Here is a 19,330-nt window from a genome sequence, read left to right as displayed (position 1 = left end):
GCCGAGCCTATGGCTGGAGTCAGAGAATCAGCAGCAGCTCTAGGACCTGTCCTGTGACTTGTCACAGTCACAAAGCTCCTTTAACCCTCCATGCCTCAGACCCTGCTCCCTGCACATGCATGAACTGGCCTCCAAAGACATGGCACAAGTGTATTCAGCTACCCTAGATTCTGAGGTCCTCATCCTAAAGGAAGACTGCCAGATGTTCCCATCCTCTTGGTGGGTTCTTCAGAATACCCTTCCCCATTGGGGGAAGGCTGGGCTGAGGCCTTGACTGCCCCTTCCACGAGTACAGCTCTGTCCTGTTGCCCTTACAGGGCTCCCAGTTGGATAGGGACATTCAAAAGGATGCCAGCCATTCCAGGAACCTACTTAAGCTTTGCCAAGTGACCCTACTAGCACCCCTCCCCCTGAGCAACTGCATATGAGACACGACTGGAGTATGGGACCCCCCCGCCACATGTCTCCTGACAGTTCCAATCCTGCTAGTCAAGCCAGTCCTCTCTCAGGCACCAATGCCTGGCCAGTTAGGACTCTGAGCATAATGAAATAAGGCAGGGCAGGGGGCTGTATGGTTCTGCCCTTGGGAGTTCACTCATAAAGGTGCGGGCTAGAATATGGAGCTGAGCATGAAGTGTGCTTGTGAATGCGTGCAGTGGGGGCAGGGCTCACAAGAGGTGGGTGGGGACTGCCCAGAAGTCTTCCTGGAAGAGAGGAGTCCTGGCCAGCAGTGAGAGGGAGGCACAGGCTCTACAGAGCAGAAGAGGCAGGCCGAAGTGGGGCCCAGGTGTCCCTGTTAGAACCTAGGCCACTGGCCACCCCTTCCCCCACCCCTGCCCCCCCATGATCCTCCCTGCGGCTCCCTGTGGCCAGCAGCTCTGCAGTGCTCGGCTTGGCTCCACTCTGCTCAGCTCCGCTCCAGGAAGGCCACCTCCTCCCTGCCCTCCTCCACCCTCCTCCTGCTGTCACCACTCACCGCTCATAGCCTTGAGGGGGTGGGGACCCCAGGGCTGGACACACCTCACTGTGGCCCCAGAGCCTAGCTGGTCGGACGGACGCACGGTTGGACGCAGGACCCCGGAGCCCCGAGGTGGGCAGTGTGCCAGGGTCCCTCACAGCCTCCTCAAGGTCAGTGCCAGCCGGGGATGCAGCCACTCTGGGGTCCTTGATACCTGTGGAACCCACCTCAGGCCCCTCATCCCAGACTTTAGACCCCAAAGCAGTCTTCACTGCAGGTGTACCTGAGGTAGGCAGGTCCTGGGGACGGGGGCACTGCTGTGTCCAATGGGGGCCCCAGTCCAGGGGTCTGCCGGAAGAGGTCTCAGGCTGGGGGCCAGCCCGGGCCCTGCTCACGGAGGCCTCACTGGGGACACCCTGCACCGGCCATGGGGAGCTAAAATTGGAAAGTGGCAAGTGGGAGGCAGCTGACAAAGCTATTTCGCGGGCTCTTCACCGTGCTCCGGTTTCAAGCTCCTGCTCCATTAACCCGATCCTCCGGGCCTCCCTCCCCCACCTGGCGGGTGAGGAGGTGCCTCAGCCCTCAGGCCAACAGTACAGAGTCCGGGAAGCCCCCTGGTATGGGCAGGGGCAGCAATGGTCTTCTCTTATCTGAGATTGCCCTAGGAACACACAATCCCGTCCCAGGCTCACTGTGTGACCTTGACGGGTCCCTGCCTCTCTCTGGTCCATGGCCCCTCTGTCTCAGTAGTGGGGAGAATGCTGACTGTGGGGGCCCAGGAGAGCTGGTTGCAGTGCTGGTAAGGGAAATTTCGGGGAGGATCACGGGTGGGAGACAGGGTCATGCCAGCCTCCTCTTGGCCCAGCCTGGCCTAGCCCAAGAAGGTGCCTAGACACGTTCCTCCTCTTAATTTGGCCCTGGGTCTGTTAACTACTGGGTCTTTTAACTGTGCACCCTTGGGAAAGCCTAAGGCCAGGCTGGAGCATGGGAGGGGCACAGGAGGAGATGGCCCAGCAGGACTGCTGGGGATGAACTAGGCCCTGGAAGAAGGGAGTGGCTGGGCTCACCCTGAGCCCGATACCGGTCAGCACCTTGGACAGTAGCCAGCACCCTCCCCAGTGCCCAACCGGCCCTGCTTGGCCCCACACCCACAACCCCCAGGGCACCTCTTCAAATAGCACAGCCTCCAGCTGGCATCCAGGGCCCGAATACCCAAGCATTGAGAGAGTGGGCTGGTGTGGCCACAGACACAGGCAGGGACCAGGGAAGTGGCAGGCCAGGGCTCAGGGGCCTGTTGGGGCAATGGGAATCAGTGAGAGGCTGGAAGCTGAATGAGGTAAGGAAGCCTAATGCTGGGGATCGGACCTGGGAGGCCAGGAGACCTCAGGGAAGTAAAGCAGCTCTAGAGGGGTGTGGGATCAGAGAAGGGGGCACTAGCGGGAGGGGCGGCATTGTCAGGAGCTGACGGAGGTTCACTGAGGGGTTGGGGACCCTGAGGAACAGAAACATGACTGAAGTGATACAGATGGAGTACCTCTGTGTTAAGGTTATCTGAGGCCTTGGCAGGAGCAATTTGAGCAAAGAGGGGGTCCACCTGGAAGGTATGAAGGAGTAAATGAAGGTGAGGCAGGCAAGCTGAGAGTCAAGATTATGCTTTCAAAAGCCTCCAAAGGGAAGGGTGGGAGCTAGAGCAGCAGCTAGGAAGAGGAGCCCGATGTTATGGCATCTGGGAGGAGTAGGGGGGAGTGGGGGAGTAGGGGGGAGTAGGGAAAGGGTAGGATAATAGCATGAGATCCCTGAAGGGGAAGAGGGGCAATCTCTCTTCCGAATGGGATCCCCATCACCTCTGTGGGGCTAGGCGGGGCTGGGGGGTGGCAATACCCTCACCCAATCTGTCTTCCCCAGTGCCATCGAGGCTATGGGCATCAGGACCACGTTGCCCACAACGGAGCTGGGCTTGTACTCCCTGGTGCTGAGTGGGGCTCTGGCCTATGCTGGCCGAGGCCTCCTTGAAGCTTCACAAGGTAACAGCCGGACTCTGGAGCACAGGGTGGGTGGGACCCTTCTTTCCCTGTGGCCTCAGGCTTCCACCCAGCAAGGCCATAAACTTAAAGACTCCAGACCCAGAATATTCCAGGGGTCTGAACTGAGCTAGGTGTAGTCACAAGGAAAGACACTGACAGAGACTGGCCCCAGAGAGAGACTGAGACACTCAGGGAGACAGTCAGAGACCTGGCCCAAGACACACAGTGAGACCCACAGAGAAGAGGCACAGAGAGACCTAGACCCATTCCCTCCCCAGTAGGGTGGGGGTCAGCCTTGCTGTAGGGGCAGGCAAAGGTGTGGGTGTGAAGTCCCCCCAGCGCCCACTGAGACCACACTCTGTTCTCAGATGGGGCCCACAGGAAGGCCTTCCGGGAGTCCGTGCGACCTGGCTGGGAGTACATTGGCCGGAAGATGGTAGGTCCCCCATGCCCCAGTGTCCCTGACTGAGGTCCCCGATCCCCGGCATATCTCTCTTATCCCAGACCCTTCCCAACTATCCCCCCATTCTAGATGTTCCCATGTAACAGAGGACTCACAGTGAGAAAGGTCCCTGGCTTGAGCTCCAGAGCCTTCAGTTTCTCTCACTGATTCAACCTGTGTCCTCCTGGGGCCACATCAAACCTGCCCCCAGACACTGCTCATTTAGGAAAAGTTAAACTGAGACATGCTTCAGCAGGGGCTTCCAGCACCATCTTTCCCAGGAACAATGCCATAATGCTGGAATGTCAGGCAATATGCTGAACAGAGGGGGAGCTCTGAGGGGTAGGGGAGCTCTGAGGGGTAGGGCAGCTCACATGGGCCCCTCGCTTCTTTCTACCTACCTGGCTGGTACTTCCCTCAGAGGGGAAGGCAAGGGCCTGCCAGCCATGGCTGTCCTCTAATGCACAAGAATACGGGGGCTGGGGAGGCACTAGGACTCTGATCAGCCCAAGTGCCAGCCCATCCTGCCCCCTGCCCCTGCTTAACCTGCCCGGGCCCGCTCCAGGACGTGGCTGACTTCGAGTGGGTGATGTGGTTCACCTCCTTCCGCAATATCATCGTCTTCGCCCTCTCTGGACATGTGCTGTTTGCTAAACTCTGCACGATGGTTGCCCCCCAGGTGAGCTGGACCTGGGCCACCCCAGCCCCCCTGCCAGCTTCCCCTAAGCTACAAGGGTTGGGGTCCCACCTCCATTTGTATGGTTAGATAAGCCATTCCTTATCTCTGTTCACAGCTCCGCTCCTGGATGTATGCTGTGTATGGGGCCCTGGCTGTGCTGGGCACGATGGGCCCTTGGTACCTGCTGCTGCTGTTTGGTCACTGTGTCAGCCTCTATGTGGCCTCACTCTTGGGCCAGCCCTGGCTCTGTCTTGGCCTGGGCCTAGTCAGCCTTGCCTCCTTCAAGCTGGATCCCCTAATCTCCTGGCAGGTGTGCACTGGGGAGGGGCAAAGGTGGAGGGTACAGAAATAGGATCCCAAACTTCTCACCCCATCCAAAGCCCTTGCTTCCAGAATCTCCCCTAAGAATTTCCTTCACTCTCCCACCTGTCTCTAAGCCTTTGAATGTGGCACATACCCCCCCTCCCATAGTGGTCCCCTCCACCACAGCAGGGATGTGTCTAGCTCATTCCCTGCTCTATCCAAGCACTTAATGCGAATTAGCACTCAGTGGCCAGTGTGGATTGGCTCTGCAAGAGAGGAAGGGACAGGACAAGGCTGGGCCCCTGTGCGAAGCTGGGTGGGCTTCCCAGAGACGGGGACACCTGGTGAGCTGGCGGCCTGTTCTCTCCCATCCAGAGCGGGTTTGTAACAGGCACTTTTGATCTTCAAGAGGTGCTGTTTCATGGGGGCAGCGGTTTCACAGTGCTGCGTTGTACCAGCTTTGCGCTGGAGAGCTGTGCCCACCCTGACCGCCGCTACTCCCTAGCTGACCTGCTCAAGTACAACTTCTACCTGCCTTTCTTCTTCTTCGGGCCCATCATGACCTTTGATCGCTTCCATGCCCAGGTGAGGAGACACCCTGTGAGCTTCCAGCACAGGCCTGGGACTTCCTCTTCAGACAGGGGCTCCCATCTCAGCCAGGACTCCCAAGGCAGGCTGTGTCCTCACCCCAGGCATTACTCCCAGATGAAGCCATAATACCTTACCTCCTCAGACCCCAGTATGGGGTCACATTCCCTGCTCAGACGGGGATCAAAGGTTGGAAAGGTGACTCCACTCTCAAGCAGGGATGCCAGGATAAAGCCCCGTTTCCCCTCACCCTCGGATCCCCAGGCAGTTGGTGATTCCCCATTCAGACAGGATTCCCCCAGCAGGGCTTGCGTCCCCACTCAGACACTTTGCATCCCCCAGATGAGCCAGGTGGAGCCCGTGAGGCAAGAGGGTGAGCTGTGGCGCATCCGGGCCCAGGCCGGCCTCAGCGTGGTGACCATCATAGCCGTGGACATCTTCTTCCACTTCTTCTATATCCTCACCATCCCCAGTGACCTCAAGTTTGCCAACCGCCTCCCGGACAGCGCCCTCGGTGGGTGCGCATCCGGGACAGAACAGGGACCGGGAAAGACAGAAAGACACACCCTCTGCACCCCCTGGCATCACTCCTGGGGAAGCTGACACCCAGAGAGGGCACAGCACCTATCCAAGGGTGGGGAAGCTGGGATTTATTCTTTGAAATGTCTAGGACTTGGAGTTAGCTTTGTTCTGAGAAGCCAGAGAGGTAGGGGCAGAGCCCACCTCACAAGGGCCTTGGGACGGTTTCCACCACCTGGATGGGGTCTCCCTGGGTTGGGCTGGGCCCAGCTCCTCCCCTAGGACGTGGGGGGGGGTGAGGTCTCCAAGGGGGTGGACCAGGGGCCAGGATCTCTCCCCAGACCTGCCAACCTGCCCAGAGAGGCCATAGGGGAGGGCCGGGCTCTGTGCCTCCCCACCACGATTTGGGGGATCTGGGGAGCGGAGACCAGCACGATGCCCTCCAGGCAGTGATGACACCCTGCCCCCAGCTGGCCTAGCCTACTCAAATCTGGTGTATGACTGGGTGAAGGCGGCTGTCCTCTTTGGTGTGGTCAACACTGTGGCACGCCTCGACCACTTGGATCCACCCCAGCCTCCCAAGTGCATCACAGCACTCTACGTCTTCGCGGAAACGTGAGTGCAAGGAGGTCTGGGGGGCACGCCCCTACAGTCCTCACCTTCCACTAGCCTTTTTCCCCTATTCCCCTGGAACTGTCTTCCTGGCTGATTCACACACATCCGCTCTCCTTCCTCAGGCACTTTGACCGTGGCATCAACGACTGGCTTTGCAAGTGAGTTGGGGTGGGGTGGAGTGGGGCAGTGGTCACAGTCATCCTGCCAGGTATCTGAGCCCGGCAGTGAAGAGATGGTCCACGCTTTAAAAGATAAGCCCTGGGCCAGAGGAAGGAAGAAGGAGGTCGTCACAGAGGTCTAGGTGAAAGACAGAGGTTTGGATATGGGTGGGGCACTGGATATGAGAGAAATGGTTGGAGTGGGAGAGGTCCTTGTGGTGGTTGGGTGTGAAGGTCTGGGGTTCAGAGAAGTCTGGAGGATGGATGCAGCTCTGAGCATTGAGTGTGGGAGGTGGTCTTTAGTCCTTGGGAGTGCATAAGTTCCAAGGAGAGAAAGTCAAGAAAAGGAGAGGTATAGCTGAGATTGGAGCTAGAAGGACTGGGGCAGCTGGGTCACAGGCTGCTGTCAGAAGCTAGCTACTGAGGGGGATGACAGAGGAGTTGCTAAAGGGAGAAGTGAGGTGTCTTAAGACAGCAAATAATGGGCCACGGTTGGTTGCTAAGAGGAACTATAAGTTGGGGAGGCAGGATAGAAGGGTGATTGATAGGGTGAGGTCCCCAAGGAGGGAGGAGGCAATGGAACCAGTGCTAAGCAGAAGCTCAGCCTCAGGACAGGGAGGAGAAAGAGAAGCTAGCATGGATACAGGGTGTTAGATTAGTGTAGAAAAGTAAAGGATCCACCTGAAGGCTTCAGTTTTCTCCATGAAGTAGGAAACAAGGTCACCGGCTGACAGATGCAGGGTTGGGCATCACTGTGCCACCTTTCCTCTTGGCTAGCTCACCCACCACACACACTCACAGCTGGGGAAGTGATAAGGGTGGAGTACCCACTGCAGAGCATGGCAGAAGAAGCTGACTAGAGAAACCTTGGCATTGAGAGCCCAGGTGGGGGTGGAGGCAGTGGACATATGGACTTTGATATGTGAAGTTGTGAGATTTTAGCTTCTTGAGTGCAAGTGAGAACGCGGGTGATCAGGCTCTCCCAGATATGCAAGAAGGAAGAAGTGAAGGATAAGGGGCTTTAGGTTATTTACAATGATGACTTATTGAATTGAAGCCAGTTAAAGAGGGCAGTAAAGATAGAGTCTCAAGGTGAGGAAGAGGGGGAGGGATCAACGAGATTGAAGAACTGGATTTGGCGGGGGGCACATCTGGAGGGATGGGGGGAGAATGGTAACTTGGAAGCAATGAAAATTCAAGTGGTGCCAAAGTTGGGAGTATGGCCATGGGAGCAGGTGGCTGAGATGGTGTGGAGAAGAAACCATTGGAAATGAAGAGGTCTAGGCATGGAGAGGCCTTCCTCAGTGGGTCTTCTACTGAATGTATGTAACAAGTACTTATTGAGTACCTACTATGTGCCAGGCACTGTTCTGGGCACTGGGGATTTACAACAGTGAATATGACAAAGGCCTTGAATTGGAGTTTACAGTCTATTGGGGATAAAAGACCATAAACAGGTAAACAAACAATAAATAAGATCATTTTAGAGAGTGGTAAGTGTTATGAAAAAAATGAAACTAGTGTAATGGAATAGAGGTTGGCCACAGGACAGAAGCTTCTACAGTTGTGGTCTGTGCAGGCCTCTGTGCAATGATATTCAAACTGAGACTTGAGTGATAAGGAAATCTAGGGAAGAGAATTCCAAGGAGAAGGAACAAGTGCATAGGCTTGAGGCAGGAGCCAGCCGTGTTTGTTGGAGGGACGGGAAGGCAAGTAAGGCGACAACATGAGAGGGAAATGGTGGGTGATGAAGTCAGGGAGGGTGGCAGAAACCAGACATCGTGGGATCTCCTAGCCTTAGTAGGTAGGTAGTTTAGTCTAACTGCAATAGGGAGCCATTGGGGGAGGGTTTGATTGGGGAAGTCATGTGATCTGACTTATACCCTTTGAGATGCCTCTTGTTGCTGTGTGGAGAACAGATGGTACGGGTTCAAAGGCAGAAGCACAGAAATGACTTAAGATACTTTTGCAGTAATCTATGACAGGGGATGACCTGCTGGACAAGGGTGGTGGCAGTGGGGGTGGCAAGCAGCAGTCAGGACTGCGTGGAGCCCATAGAACTTGCTGGCTTGGATGTGGAGAGAAGAACTGACGGTCCAAGATGGCGCCAAGGCTTCCAGATGCAACTGAATGGCTGGAAGTGTCATTATCTGAGATGAGGATGCAGCGGGTTTGGACAGGGATGGGGGAATCAGTCATCCAAGTGAGATGTCTAGTGACGGATGTATGAGTCAAGAGAGCAGGCTAAAGACACAGATTTGGGCTCATCAGCATAGAGACAAGGTTCAGAGTCTTGGGTCTAGATGAGATCACTTCGGGAATGAATGAAGAGATATGAAGTTCAAAGCTGAGCCTTCCACATTCTGAAGTTGGGAGAGGAGGAGCAGCCACCTGAGGTCAGGCATGCTGGATGTGCCCAGGATGATACTGTTGAATGGGGCTGCCCCTGCTGTGTACCCTTTGTCCCTCTCCTACCTGCCTTCCCCCACATTCCCTCTGGTCCTTTCTCCTGCCTTTCTTGCAGGTATGTGTATGATCACATTGGTGGGGAGCACTCCGAGGTGATCCCAGAGCTGGGGGCCACTGTGGCCACATTTGCCATCACTACTCTGTGGCTTGGACCTTGTGATATTGTTTACCTGTGGTCATTCCTTAACTGCTTTGGCCTCAACTTTGAGCTCTGGGTGCAGAAGCTGGCAGAGTGGGGGCCCCTAGCACAAATTGAGGTGAGTGGCAGCAGGTCTGGGGCAGGAGTTGGCTGGATCACTGCAGAGGGTGGCACTACTGCTCTCACATTTGGCCCCCAGTCCAGAACTTTCTCAACACAACGTCCCTGTTGTCAGGGCAATGGCTCCCCCTGCAGGTATCTAGCACCCCCTTCTGTGGGGTGTGGGTACCTGGGCCAGGCTGTGTTGGTCAGGCCCTCCCATCTCTCTGGTACTCAGTATTCCCATCTTTAACAACGAGGGAGGGCTGACCTGGGGACTTTCAGAGACCCAAGCACATGCCCAGGACCCAGGGTAGCCATGTGGGCAGGGCCTCTGACCAAGCATGTCCTCTTTCCCCTGGCCCTCTTGTCCCATTGCCAATGCTTCCCTGGACTGGGAAGGCCTCTATGTCGGAGCAGATGTCTCGCAGGGTCCGGGCCCTGTTCGGAGCCATGAACTTCTGGGCCATCATCATGTACAACCTTGTAAGCCTGAACAGCCTTGAATTCACAGAGCTGGTTGCCAGGCGACTGCTACTCACAGGTGAGGGCCAGGGGGGTTGTGGACACAGGAAATGCCAGGCATCAACCTTGAGGTCTGTGACCTTCTGAAAGGCCCCCACCCCACCCCAACACCCCAGGGGCTCAGTGGGGAGGGCCAATCAGGTGGGGAGAGCCATTAGAAGAAGAGTCATTGAGGATGGGGTCCTGCTCCCGGGCATCAATGACCTCTTCCCCACACAGGGTTCCCCCAGACCACTCTGGCTGTCCTATTTGTCACCTACTGTGGTGTCCAGCTGGTGAAGGAGCGAGAGAGAACCATGGCACTAGAGGAGGACCAGAAGCAGGACAAAGAGAAGCGGGAGTAGGTGGGAGGAGGAAGGAGGGAAGAAGGATGGCTCTGCGCAGCTATTCCCAAGCCCAGGCCCAGGCCAGGCCAGGCCAGGCCAGGCCAGGCCAGACGGGGCCTGACCCATAGAATAAAAGACTTTTCTACCATAGTCTGGCTGTTCCCTATCCCTTCCACTAGCAATCTCCTGGCTCTCTGTCCATGATGAATGAAGAGGTGGAGGTTCTGGGTTACAGGGAGGTGGGTCAGGCTTCCAGGATGTGGAAGAGATACCCACATGGGGTGCGGAGGCCACCGACCTGGGCAACCCAGCAACTGACATTGACACCCGGAATCTTCAACCACCTGGCCACTGACTCTCGGAGTACCTGATTTCAGACCCTGAGCTACTTGCTCAGAAGGCACTTTATTCCTCTTAAGGAAGGTGACTCATCCAGGCTGCGGGGTGCGCTTGAGAGGGACACTCCCCATCTGACAGGCAAGGAGACAGAGTCCTGTGGGTAAATTCACCTGCACACAGGCTGGCTGGGACTGGCCTAGAACGCAGCTTGGGAACACATCCCTGTGGTTCTGGCTCATGGAACAAGGAGACCAGGGACATGGAGATACCAGAGAGCCCCAAAGCTCCCGGTCCCTGCTGGAAAGGCCAGGACTGGGCAGCGATTCCCCTCCCCTGCTGAAGCAGCGCCCTGGTGGCACAACAGGATCCAGGTGGGCTCTAGCCTCTCCCGGCCTCCTCTCTGGAGCCCCTGGAAGCCTGGGCTTGTGTGGCCACAGGATGGGAGGGCTGCTCGGTTCAGACCTCCTGCGCTGGTCACATCTTGGTCAGGCGCAGCACGTTGAGTCGCACAGGGAGGAAGGTGGCACCAGCTGCATAGGCAATCTCCCGCAGGACGCCCTCCCACTTCTTCTCCTCCTCGTTATATCTGGGGGTGGGAGGGAGTGGGGACAGAGCCACAGAGCCGGGTCAGCCTAGTAGTGCAGAGTGTGCCACAGTGGGGAGCAGCGTCTACTAGGCCTACCTCTGGAGTGTCCCCACAGCCCCAGGCCCCTCTCCAGAAAGGTCAGGTCCTGGAGAACTCTCATGCCTTGGGAAAGGGGGCCCCTCAAAGGCCCACCTCCAAAGAACAGCCACCTCCCTTTCCAGGAAGGGTCACCTCTCAGGGAATGCCACAACTTCAGGAAGGCCTACATCCCCACAGCCCCTTCTCTGGAGAGTTCTGTATGCAGCACTCCAGAAGACCCCCCAAGACCCACCCGCCCCCAGGCTGCAGCAGTGGGAATAACTGAAGGTATGGCAGGAGCTCCAGACACTGACACCTTTTCCACCCCCAGGAAGGGTCAGCGTGGAAAGCCATGGCTCTGAGAAGTTGGTGTCCAGCTTCTTTTCAATCCTGGCCCCAGCTCTCCACTCCAGCATGAGCACCCAAAGGCGGAGCGGGGAGGAAAGGCCTGGCTGCCTCTTCAGGGGACCCTCTACTCCCTGGGGCCTGTTTCTGTGGGTCTGTGCCCTAGGCTTGGGGCAGCTCCTGACTGCAGCATGCTTGACGCTCCACAGTGAGGCATGGTGCCCTGTGAGCAAACCAGGACTGTGCCAGCCAAACCGGAATAGAACCAGGCTGAGCAAGGCATGTCTGCCATCCCTTCCCCACGGGACCCCCTGGAAGAGGGATCACCCCACCCCGAGATGAGCTTGCCAGGCGCCACTGAGGGGCATCAGCCTTGCTAAGGTTTTCCCTCACCCCCCTGGGCTCTGGCTCACCTCCAGATGTCGTTGAGCTCTGTGGGGACCAACTCTCCAGACTCAGTCTCCAGGGTGGCAAAGCCACCAATGGCATAGAGGGTGCCCGCCAGGCTGACCAGGCTGAGTGAGCTGCGTTCTTGCGGGAAGGCCTCAAAGGATGCCCACCTGGTGGGGAGGAGAGGGTGTGAAGAGGTACATCACCCAGGGGCCTCAGCTCAGTAGCCCCAGTGCCCACAGCTTCAACTACACCCCTTAGAAACCCAAATCCCAGGCACCCATGCTCCCCACACAACCTCCAGTGTCCTGCCCCTCCCAGCACGGCCCTCTGGTGGACCCTGTTCTCCTACCTCTCCCATCTCCCTTCCTGGTCCGCTGGTCATTGCATCCAGCCCGGTACAATCCACCATGGATCTCCCCACTGACTATCCTTTGCTCCTGAACTAATTCTTCCTTGTTCGCTACCTCTGCGGCCCTGAGCTGTCCTCCCTGGTACCCCTGCCCCATCCTTCTTCCCCTCTTCACTGCCCAATTTCCATCCCTACCCTCCAAAACAGCTCTCCAATCCACAGTCACCACGGAGCATAAAATTCAGGCACAGGACACACCTCTGCTGATGTGACATTCTCATCTCCCACCTGCCTAGCCTCTCATGTCCTCAGACTCCTTCCTGGATAATGTATCAGCCCCCACGATCCCTCAGGGCTCAGGCCTCAGCTTCTCCCTCTTTCTCCTAAGGGAGCCTGTCCCCTCCATTTACTGTTGGCCCCAGATCTCCCCAGTTCAGCATTCTCTCTGCCCTAATGGGCTCCTCTTGGACACTCCCAGGTCCTTCAAATCCACATGTCCTAACTGGACCCTCACATTTCCCATCTAACCCCAATGGTTCCTCAGAAGCATCCACTTCTCCCTCTTATCCCCAACATTCAATCAATCTCTAAATTCTGGTGTTTTTTTTTTTTTCTATCTCCTAAACTTTTGCTACTCAAAGTGTGGCCCATGGACCAGCAGCACCAGCATCACCTAAGGGAAGGGTTGTTAGAAATACACACTCAGGCCCATCCCCAGGCCTGAGAATAAGAAAATGCATTTTGGGGATCCCTGGGTGGCGCAGCGGTTTGGCGCCTGCCTTTGGCCCAGGGCGTGATCCTGGAGACCCGGGATCAAATCCCACATCGGGCTCCCGGTGCATGGAGCCTGCTTCTCCCTCTGCCATGTCTCTGCCTCTCTCTCTCTCTCTCTGTGACTATCATAAATAAAATAAATGTTAAAAAAATATATATAAAGTATTCTCAATCCATTTAAAAAAAAATGCATTTTAACATGATCCTAAGGGGATTTGTGTACACCTCACAGTGTGAGCAGCACTAGCCTGTGTCTTTCTCCGGTGCATCCCCTCTGCCGCATCTCTGCTGTGCCCCCATCTCCAGGCCACCACTACCTCCTGCTGCTTTACAGCTGCACCCCTGCCTCCTGGGAAACCTCTAATCTGTTCTCTACATCCGCTGTCACCTAATAAAACACAGATGTGAGCCTAAAACCCGTCACAGGCATTTCACTGCCCTCAGGGTTAAGTCCCTCTGCGCTGCTTGCCACCTCTCCAGCCCCAGTGCTTCCCCCCCTCCCAGCCTCCCTTCACCCACCATACCCTATCTGACCTGAGCTATGACCTTTCCTCCAAGGGGCCTGCCTCATTTTCTCCTAACTGCCTTGGCACCAACTTTCCTTTGCCTGGGGCATCCTTCTCCCGCCATCCTTTTTGCTGGCTAAGTCCAAATAGATTGCCAGCTGTTTTCTCCCAGGGCAAGAGCGACTTCTGTCTTGGTCACTACTGTATCCCTAGCACTAGGCCACTGCCCCCGGTATGAGTCTGAATGAGGAAGCTGGCACCTCCCACCCCACCCCTGGAGCTCTCTCTCTTGCAGACCAGGCTGGCCCCTAACCCTTGCCCCAAATTGTGGGGGAAGCCAGCCTCGTTGCTGCTTAGGAGAGAGAGGCTATTTCTGTGCTGATGTCCAAGCTCAGCTGCAGACCCCCAGGAGCAGCGACTATGGTCCTGCCAGGGCAATCATGGAGAGAGGCAGTCACAGTGCGCCAGTCACAATGGGGCTCTCGCAGTCCCTGGCTGCCAGTGGGAGGGCGGCTAACAGCCATACTTGTTGTCTGCGATGCTGTACACTTCAGCTGAACTGGTCAGCCCCGTATCTGTGACCCCGGCCGCCACAAAAATGCGGCCATCATGGATGGTGGCCCCGAAGAGGGAGCGGGCGGTCTGCATGGGTGCCAGCTCCTTCCACTCGAACTTCTTAGGATCATAGACACACATCTTCTTCAGGCACTTCCTGGGGGGTGGGGGGCAGGGAGTGAGAGGGAGGAAGCCCCAGCACCGCGCCCCTCCGTCTGGTGCAGTCGCCCCGACCCAGTCCCCGGCGGCCCGGGACGCTGTGTTCCCGCTCTGGCCTGCACCCTGCACCCTGCGCCTGCGCTCGCCCCAGGCCCGAGCCTCACCTGTCACTGCCTTTGCCGCCAATGACGTAGACCAGGTCCATGTGGGAGAGCACCGCGTGGCCGTACACCGCGTAGGGCAGCGGGTCCGATTCGCCCCATTTGAACGACCTGGAGGAGGGCGCAGCAGGGCGAGCGCCGGGTTCAGGGGTGCGCTGGGTCCCTGTCTCTGCTTTCACCCACCCACCCAACACGTATTTGGGGTGCACCCGATGCATTACCGGCACCTGTCGGGTCCCCGCTCCCACCCCGCTGCCAACCGCCCCGCCCCCATCCAAGCCCGCCTCCCGGCGCGGCCCTGGGCTCGGGCTCTGTCTGGCCCCCACCGCGCGGCTGTCCGCGCCCTTGTCGCCCCCCGCGGGCTTCGCCACGCCCCCGGCCACGCCCCTCGGCCACGCCACGCCCCCTCGGCCACGCCCCTGGGCCACGCCCTAGGCCACGCCCCTCGGCCCCGCCCCGCCCTCCGCTCCCCGCTCACAGCCGGTCGTAGCACATGACCGAGTCTAGGCTGCGCTCGCCGTCCTTGAGCTCTCGGCCGCCGACCACGTAGATGGAGTTGAGAGCCTCTCCCAGGCCAAAGAGGCAGCGCGGCGAGGGCAGCGGCGGCATCCCCAACCACTCGGAGTCCAGGTGGTCAAACTGCGGGCCGGGGGTCCAGTCAGTCACCGGCCCCCAGGCCCCCCTTCCCCAGGTGAGCCCTGCCCGGCCTCCCCGGGTCACAGAGGAGGCCAGGTCTCCAGGCAGGGCCAGCAAAGCCTGGAGGTCATCCCTGGAGACAGTGCCCTGTCCTCCTTCCAGGCTGAGAACTACCGAGGCCCTCTGGAGGTGGGCGCCCGGGCACCAGCATTACAGCACCACGATGGGGCACCCCAAGCAGAGCCCTGTCCCTTCCCCCACGTACAAATCCGAAACTGAAGCCTTCCTGTCCTGTTTTCCACCCCATCCCACCAAACAGAAAACCTCCAAATACAGCTCTGCCACTCATCTCCTACAACCTACAGTGTAAGTCTGCGACCCTGTATACCGCCACAGTCTCACAACCATATTTGTGGTCCATCTTTCTGGAAAGTTTTCTGAAGGCTGAGCAATGTGCTGATGAACACTTTATAACCATCTGTAACCTTCAAACAACCTTATCAAGCAGGAAGAATAAATATCCCCAGTTACAAAGGGAGGCCCAGAGAAAATAAACAATGCCCGTGATAGGCTTTGGCTGGTAACTGGTGGAGCTGCCCCTCCGCCTCCCTGCCCCCAGTTTAACCCTGGTACCAAGCTGTCCCTCGCCCTTCTCACACCTGGTCAGGCCTCACTGGGCACACCACTCACTGGGCTCATTTCTGTCTGTCTCTAGTTCCCCATTCCTCAGGCAGAAGCACCCTAACTTCCCCTTCATGTGTCCAAATTCCACCCAAATGACAAGACTCAAACCTACATGGCCAGTCACCAGGAAACCATCTCTGCCCTCTGAGATCCCACACAACACTACAACTCGGACTGGCCACCTCACTCTACTGGTGCTTTCTGGGCCTCAGTCTTCTCATCTGTACAATGAGAAGATTAGGAGGGATGGTCCCCTTGTTTGGGACACTCTGTTCTATGCTCCAGTCCTGGCTTCATGCAAAGGTCCTGTCCCAGGCCCCTACACTGACCTTGCTCCCCCTTCTCACTGTGCCTGACCCCAAACCCTGTGCAGAGAGATAGGGCCTCCAACATATCTGACCATCCTGGGGCTCACATTCCCCTGAAACTGAGACGTCAGACATCAATGCAGCTAATTGTCCACTGCCTATAACTGTCTTCGACCTTCAGGCAAGTGGCTTCCAGTCAACCTCCCTGGTCTACATCTCATCCTAGAACAACAACATCCAATGACACCCCTCAACAAGTAGACACAAGCCTCTGCTGGGCCCCAAAGCTGACCCCGCCCCACCCCGTTCCCGGAACCCAGCACTGTCTGCCCCTCCTAGGGCTGGGCAGGCACCTGTAAGAAGTAAGCACTCATGGGGTCCTCTTTGTTGTCCTCGTTGTAGAAGAGGCCCCCAGCCACAAAGACCTGGTTCTCCTTGGTCACCAGGCTCACGTGGTTCTTAGGGATCTGAGCGGAGAGGGAGGCACAGTAGCACTCGTTGGCTGCTGGGTCATAGGCCACGGCTCCCTCCTCACTGATCATGAAGATGAGGTCCTGCAGGAACATGCCAAAGCGCAGGGTGTCGTTGAGGATGCCGGGAATGATACGTTCCGCCTCGTCCTCGTCCTCCTCTGCCTTGGCTTTGTCCGTGCCCTTGTCAGCGGCCTTGGCCCCGGCCGCCTCCTTCCCCTCGTCCTTCTTCTTCTTGCGCAGCACCGTGAGGCGGCCCTCGTGCGCGTCCTTCACCATCTGCACCTTGCGCAGCAGCTCGGGCTGGGCGCGCACCAGAGGGTGCTTCTCCACGCGGCTCTCCAGGAAGGCGCGCGGCAGCAGGCGGCAGCGCACGCTCTCGAACACCGTGGGCAGCGCGCGCTGGCGCTCCTCCTGCGCCTTGGCGTCGCCGCTGCCGGCCCAGCGCATCACCGCCTCGAACACCGCCTCCTCCTTCTCCACGTTGAGGCCGTCGCTGGAGATGATGGCGATGAGCTCGTCGGCCGAGAGCCCGAGGAAGTCGGCGTCGCGCGACACGAGCGAGAAGCGCGCGCAGATGAAGTCGCGGGCGGCCACGGCCAGGCGCGCGCAGTCGAGCAGGAGGCCGAGGCGGAAGACGGCCAGGCAGTTGGCCAGACAGAGGCGCTTCTGGAGGAAGGACACGCAGATGGTGAAGATGGACGGGATCTGGAAGCGGTGCGCGGCGGCGAACAGGTCCTGCACGCTCGCCTCGTCCAGCGCGATCTCCGACGTGTACAGGTAGTGCAGGACCTGGGCCACCACGTCCGGGGACACCTCCTCCAGCCGCAGCTCGCCCGCGCGCTCGGGCTCGGCCAGGAAGCGCGCCCGGAAGTAGGGGCTGCAGGCGGCCAGCACCAGGCGGTGGCACGGGAACTCGCGCTCCCCGACCCGCACCACGCAGTCCAGGAACTTGCCGTGGTCCAGCATGTCCTTGAGCCCGTCCTGCAGGAGCGTCTGCTGGTACAGCCGCTGCTCCTCCGCCTGCTCCAAGCCCAGCGTCATGGTGGGTGGCTTGGGGGCCTCCTGTCGCTGGGCCCCTGCTTTCCTTCTGGGTCACTCAGTCTCCGCAGCTGTCTCCGCAGGGCTATATATAGAGGTGGACGAGGCCGTGTAAGGCGAGCTGCCCGGCTTCCTGCACATGACGCTGCGGGGTCAGACAGCTGGGCAGAGGCCCCCTCCCAGAGAGGCCTTGCCTCAGCCCCAGGGGCTCATGCGGCAGGGGTGGGGTACCTGGGCCCCTGAGGCCCTCGCTGCCTCATTTCTAAATGGAGCGAGCGAGGCCAGGCATTGATCACATTGCGTGGTCAGGCGGTGCCCCTGAGGGGAAGGGATGAGCAAGCTCTGCCCCTTAGTCCTCATAAGGAGAAGCACTGGTGTCACTCTTCCAGGGTCTCCCTCCCTTCCTGCCTTCTGGGACTTTCTGTCTTCCTCCCTGGAGTATATCTCACCCCAGACTCCCCTGGGTACACTGTGCCTGGGTTTCCTGTTCGATGAGCTTGGAAAGACATCCAGTCATTGGGGACCTTGTTGCCTCACATTTAAAAGTGGGAAGAGCTAGGATGCCTGGGTGGCTCAGCATCTGCCTTTGGCTCAGGGCATGACCCCAGGGTCCTGGGACTGAGTCCCAAATTGGGCTCCCCGCAGGGAGCCTGCTTCTCCTTCTGCCTATGTCTCCGCCTCTCTGTGTCTCTCATGAATAATAGATAAAATCTTAAAAAAAAAAAAAAAACTAACTAAAATGGAAAGAGCTTTACCCCTTTCTACTCCAGGATCAGAGACCGTCCTTAGACCATTCAAGACTACAAGAGGATGCCTTAGGTAAAGAGGGTCACAGCTTTTCTGAAGGGCCTGCACAGGTCACATGGCTCCGTTGAGCCTCAGTTTCCCTTTCTACACAATGGGAGTTGGATGGGTTCGATTCTAAACGTCTCAGCTACAGTGCTGCTGAGGTTCAGAAGCACTGAGTGGGTCCCTGGGGGTACACTGTCACAGGGTTTTAGCATTGCAAGGTGTCAGACGAGCTAGAAAAGTAATTTCCTGGGATTCAACTATTCTAGGTATTTAAACTCCCAGGGTTTTCGCATTCTAGGGGAGTGACATTCTGGATTCTAGTGTTCAAAAAATAACACTCTAAGAGTTTAATGTTCCAGGATAGCTGTCTATGCTCACTGTCCCTGATCCATACTAAGCTTGACTGAGCCTACCTTGGCTTTGGGGCCCTTGCACCTTGTTTTCTGTCTAAGGGGTGTCCAGGGTAGAGGCACAGGATAGCCAGTTCTGATGCCCAGCCTTCTCTGGATTCCTTACCACCCTCTGACCCCCGCCCTGCCCCCCGCTACACACAAACACACACACACACACACACACACACACACACACACACCAGCCTCAGCCACCAAGATTAACTTGTTCCCAAAGTGCCAGAAGCTGCAGCTGTGGGTTAAATTTAGCCCCCAGGACACTGGTGTGAACTGTTATGGGGCATTCTCCCATCATTCCTCTGAGTCACTTGTTTATAACCTCAGGCTTGAGGGGCCAGGATGGGCCAGGGCTGAGTCACCTCCCCTTTTGTGATCTCAGAGATGTCACTGCCTGTCCCTCCTGAGCAGCGCATTCAGCCATCATTTGCTCACCCCACCGGCAGGTCTTAGAGAGAGGCACAGCAGCCAGGCAGGTCCTGGAGGTAGTCCTGTCCGTCTTGTGGAAAGGACCAAGTCTCACTCCCAGGGTTCCAGACCAGCCCCCAACTGTAGGGCATTTCCAACAAGCACCATCAGAGACTAGCTCAGGCACTGAGAGGCTGAGCAATTTGGCCAATCTCATAGCTGGCAAGTGGCAGAGCCAGGATTCAAAGCACATCTGCTCACCTCCAAAGACTGTGGGAATCTCTCCCTACCATACTGCTTCCCACCAATTAACAATAAAAAATTAGTGGTAGCTTCATTTTCCAAAGACCAGGACAGAAAGTACATAGTGAACAATTAACTTATGTTTATCAAATGACTCAATGACGTATTTTTAGATTATGATGAATCCCATAGTGCTCACTCCCTACCAGGCATTCCAGTAGCACATTAACATGTGGCTCATTCATTCATCAA

At 57.4% G+C, this 19,330-nt stretch overlaps 2 protein-coding genes across 3 annotated transcripts; one reads left to right on the top strand and one right to left on the bottom strand.

Annotated features, from left to right (window-relative positions):
• The first annotated feature begins 736 nt into the window (after window positions 1-736).
• Window positions 737-9,994, top strand: HHATL (hedgehog acyltransferase like). 2 transcript variants are annotated; one of them, XM_041734440.1, is made up of 12 exons: window positions 737-1,128; window positions 2,864-2,982; window positions 3,351-3,418; window positions 3,990-4,103; window positions 4,219-4,413; window positions 4,782-4,991; window positions 5,337-5,508; window positions 5,984-6,128; window positions 6,251-6,286; window positions 8,811-9,012; window positions 9,396-9,537; window positions 9,738-9,994. In XM_041734440.1, exons 2-12 carry the CDS (start codon window positions 2,877-2,879, stop codon window positions 9,860-9,862), a joined length of 1,515 nt encoding a protein of 504 aa, XP_041590374.1. In that variant the 5' UTR covers window positions 737-1,128; window positions 2,864-2,876; the 3' UTR covers window positions 9,863-9,994. The 2 variants fall into 2 exon arrangements, with proteins under 2 accessions (XP_041590374.1, XP_041590373.1); XM_041734439.1 differs by lacking the exon at window positions 737-1,128 and adding an exon at window positions 2,174-2,294.
• Window positions 9,995-10,215: 221 nt separating this feature from the next.
• KLHL40 (kelch like family member 40) lies at window positions 10,216-17,413 on the bottom strand. Its single transcript, XM_041734438.1, has 6 exons — window positions 16,071-17,413; window positions 14,568-14,728; window positions 14,093-14,200; window positions 13,741-13,926; window positions 11,606-11,752; window positions 10,216-10,769 (listed from the first exon to the last, which is right to left on the bottom strand). Exons 1-6 carry the CDS (start codon window positions 17,229-17,231, stop codon window positions 10,658-10,660), a joined length of 1,875 nt encoding a protein of 624 aa, XP_041590372.1. The 5' UTR covers window positions 17,232-17,413; the 3' UTR covers window positions 10,216-10,657.
• Between the last annotated feature and the right edge of the window lie 1,917 nt (window positions 17,414-19,330).

Source organism: Vulpes lagopus, chromosome 19 (assembly GCF_018345385.1).
Source record: "Vulpes lagopus strain Blue_001 chromosome 19, ASM1834538v1, whole genome shotgun sequence".
In the NCBI taxonomy this organism is placed as follows: Eukaryota; Metazoa; Chordata; class Mammalia; order Carnivora; family Canidae; genus Vulpes; species Vulpes lagopus.
The sequence above is the reverse complement of the archived record's forward strand: the minus strand, read 5'-3'. Positions and strand labels throughout refer to the sequence as shown.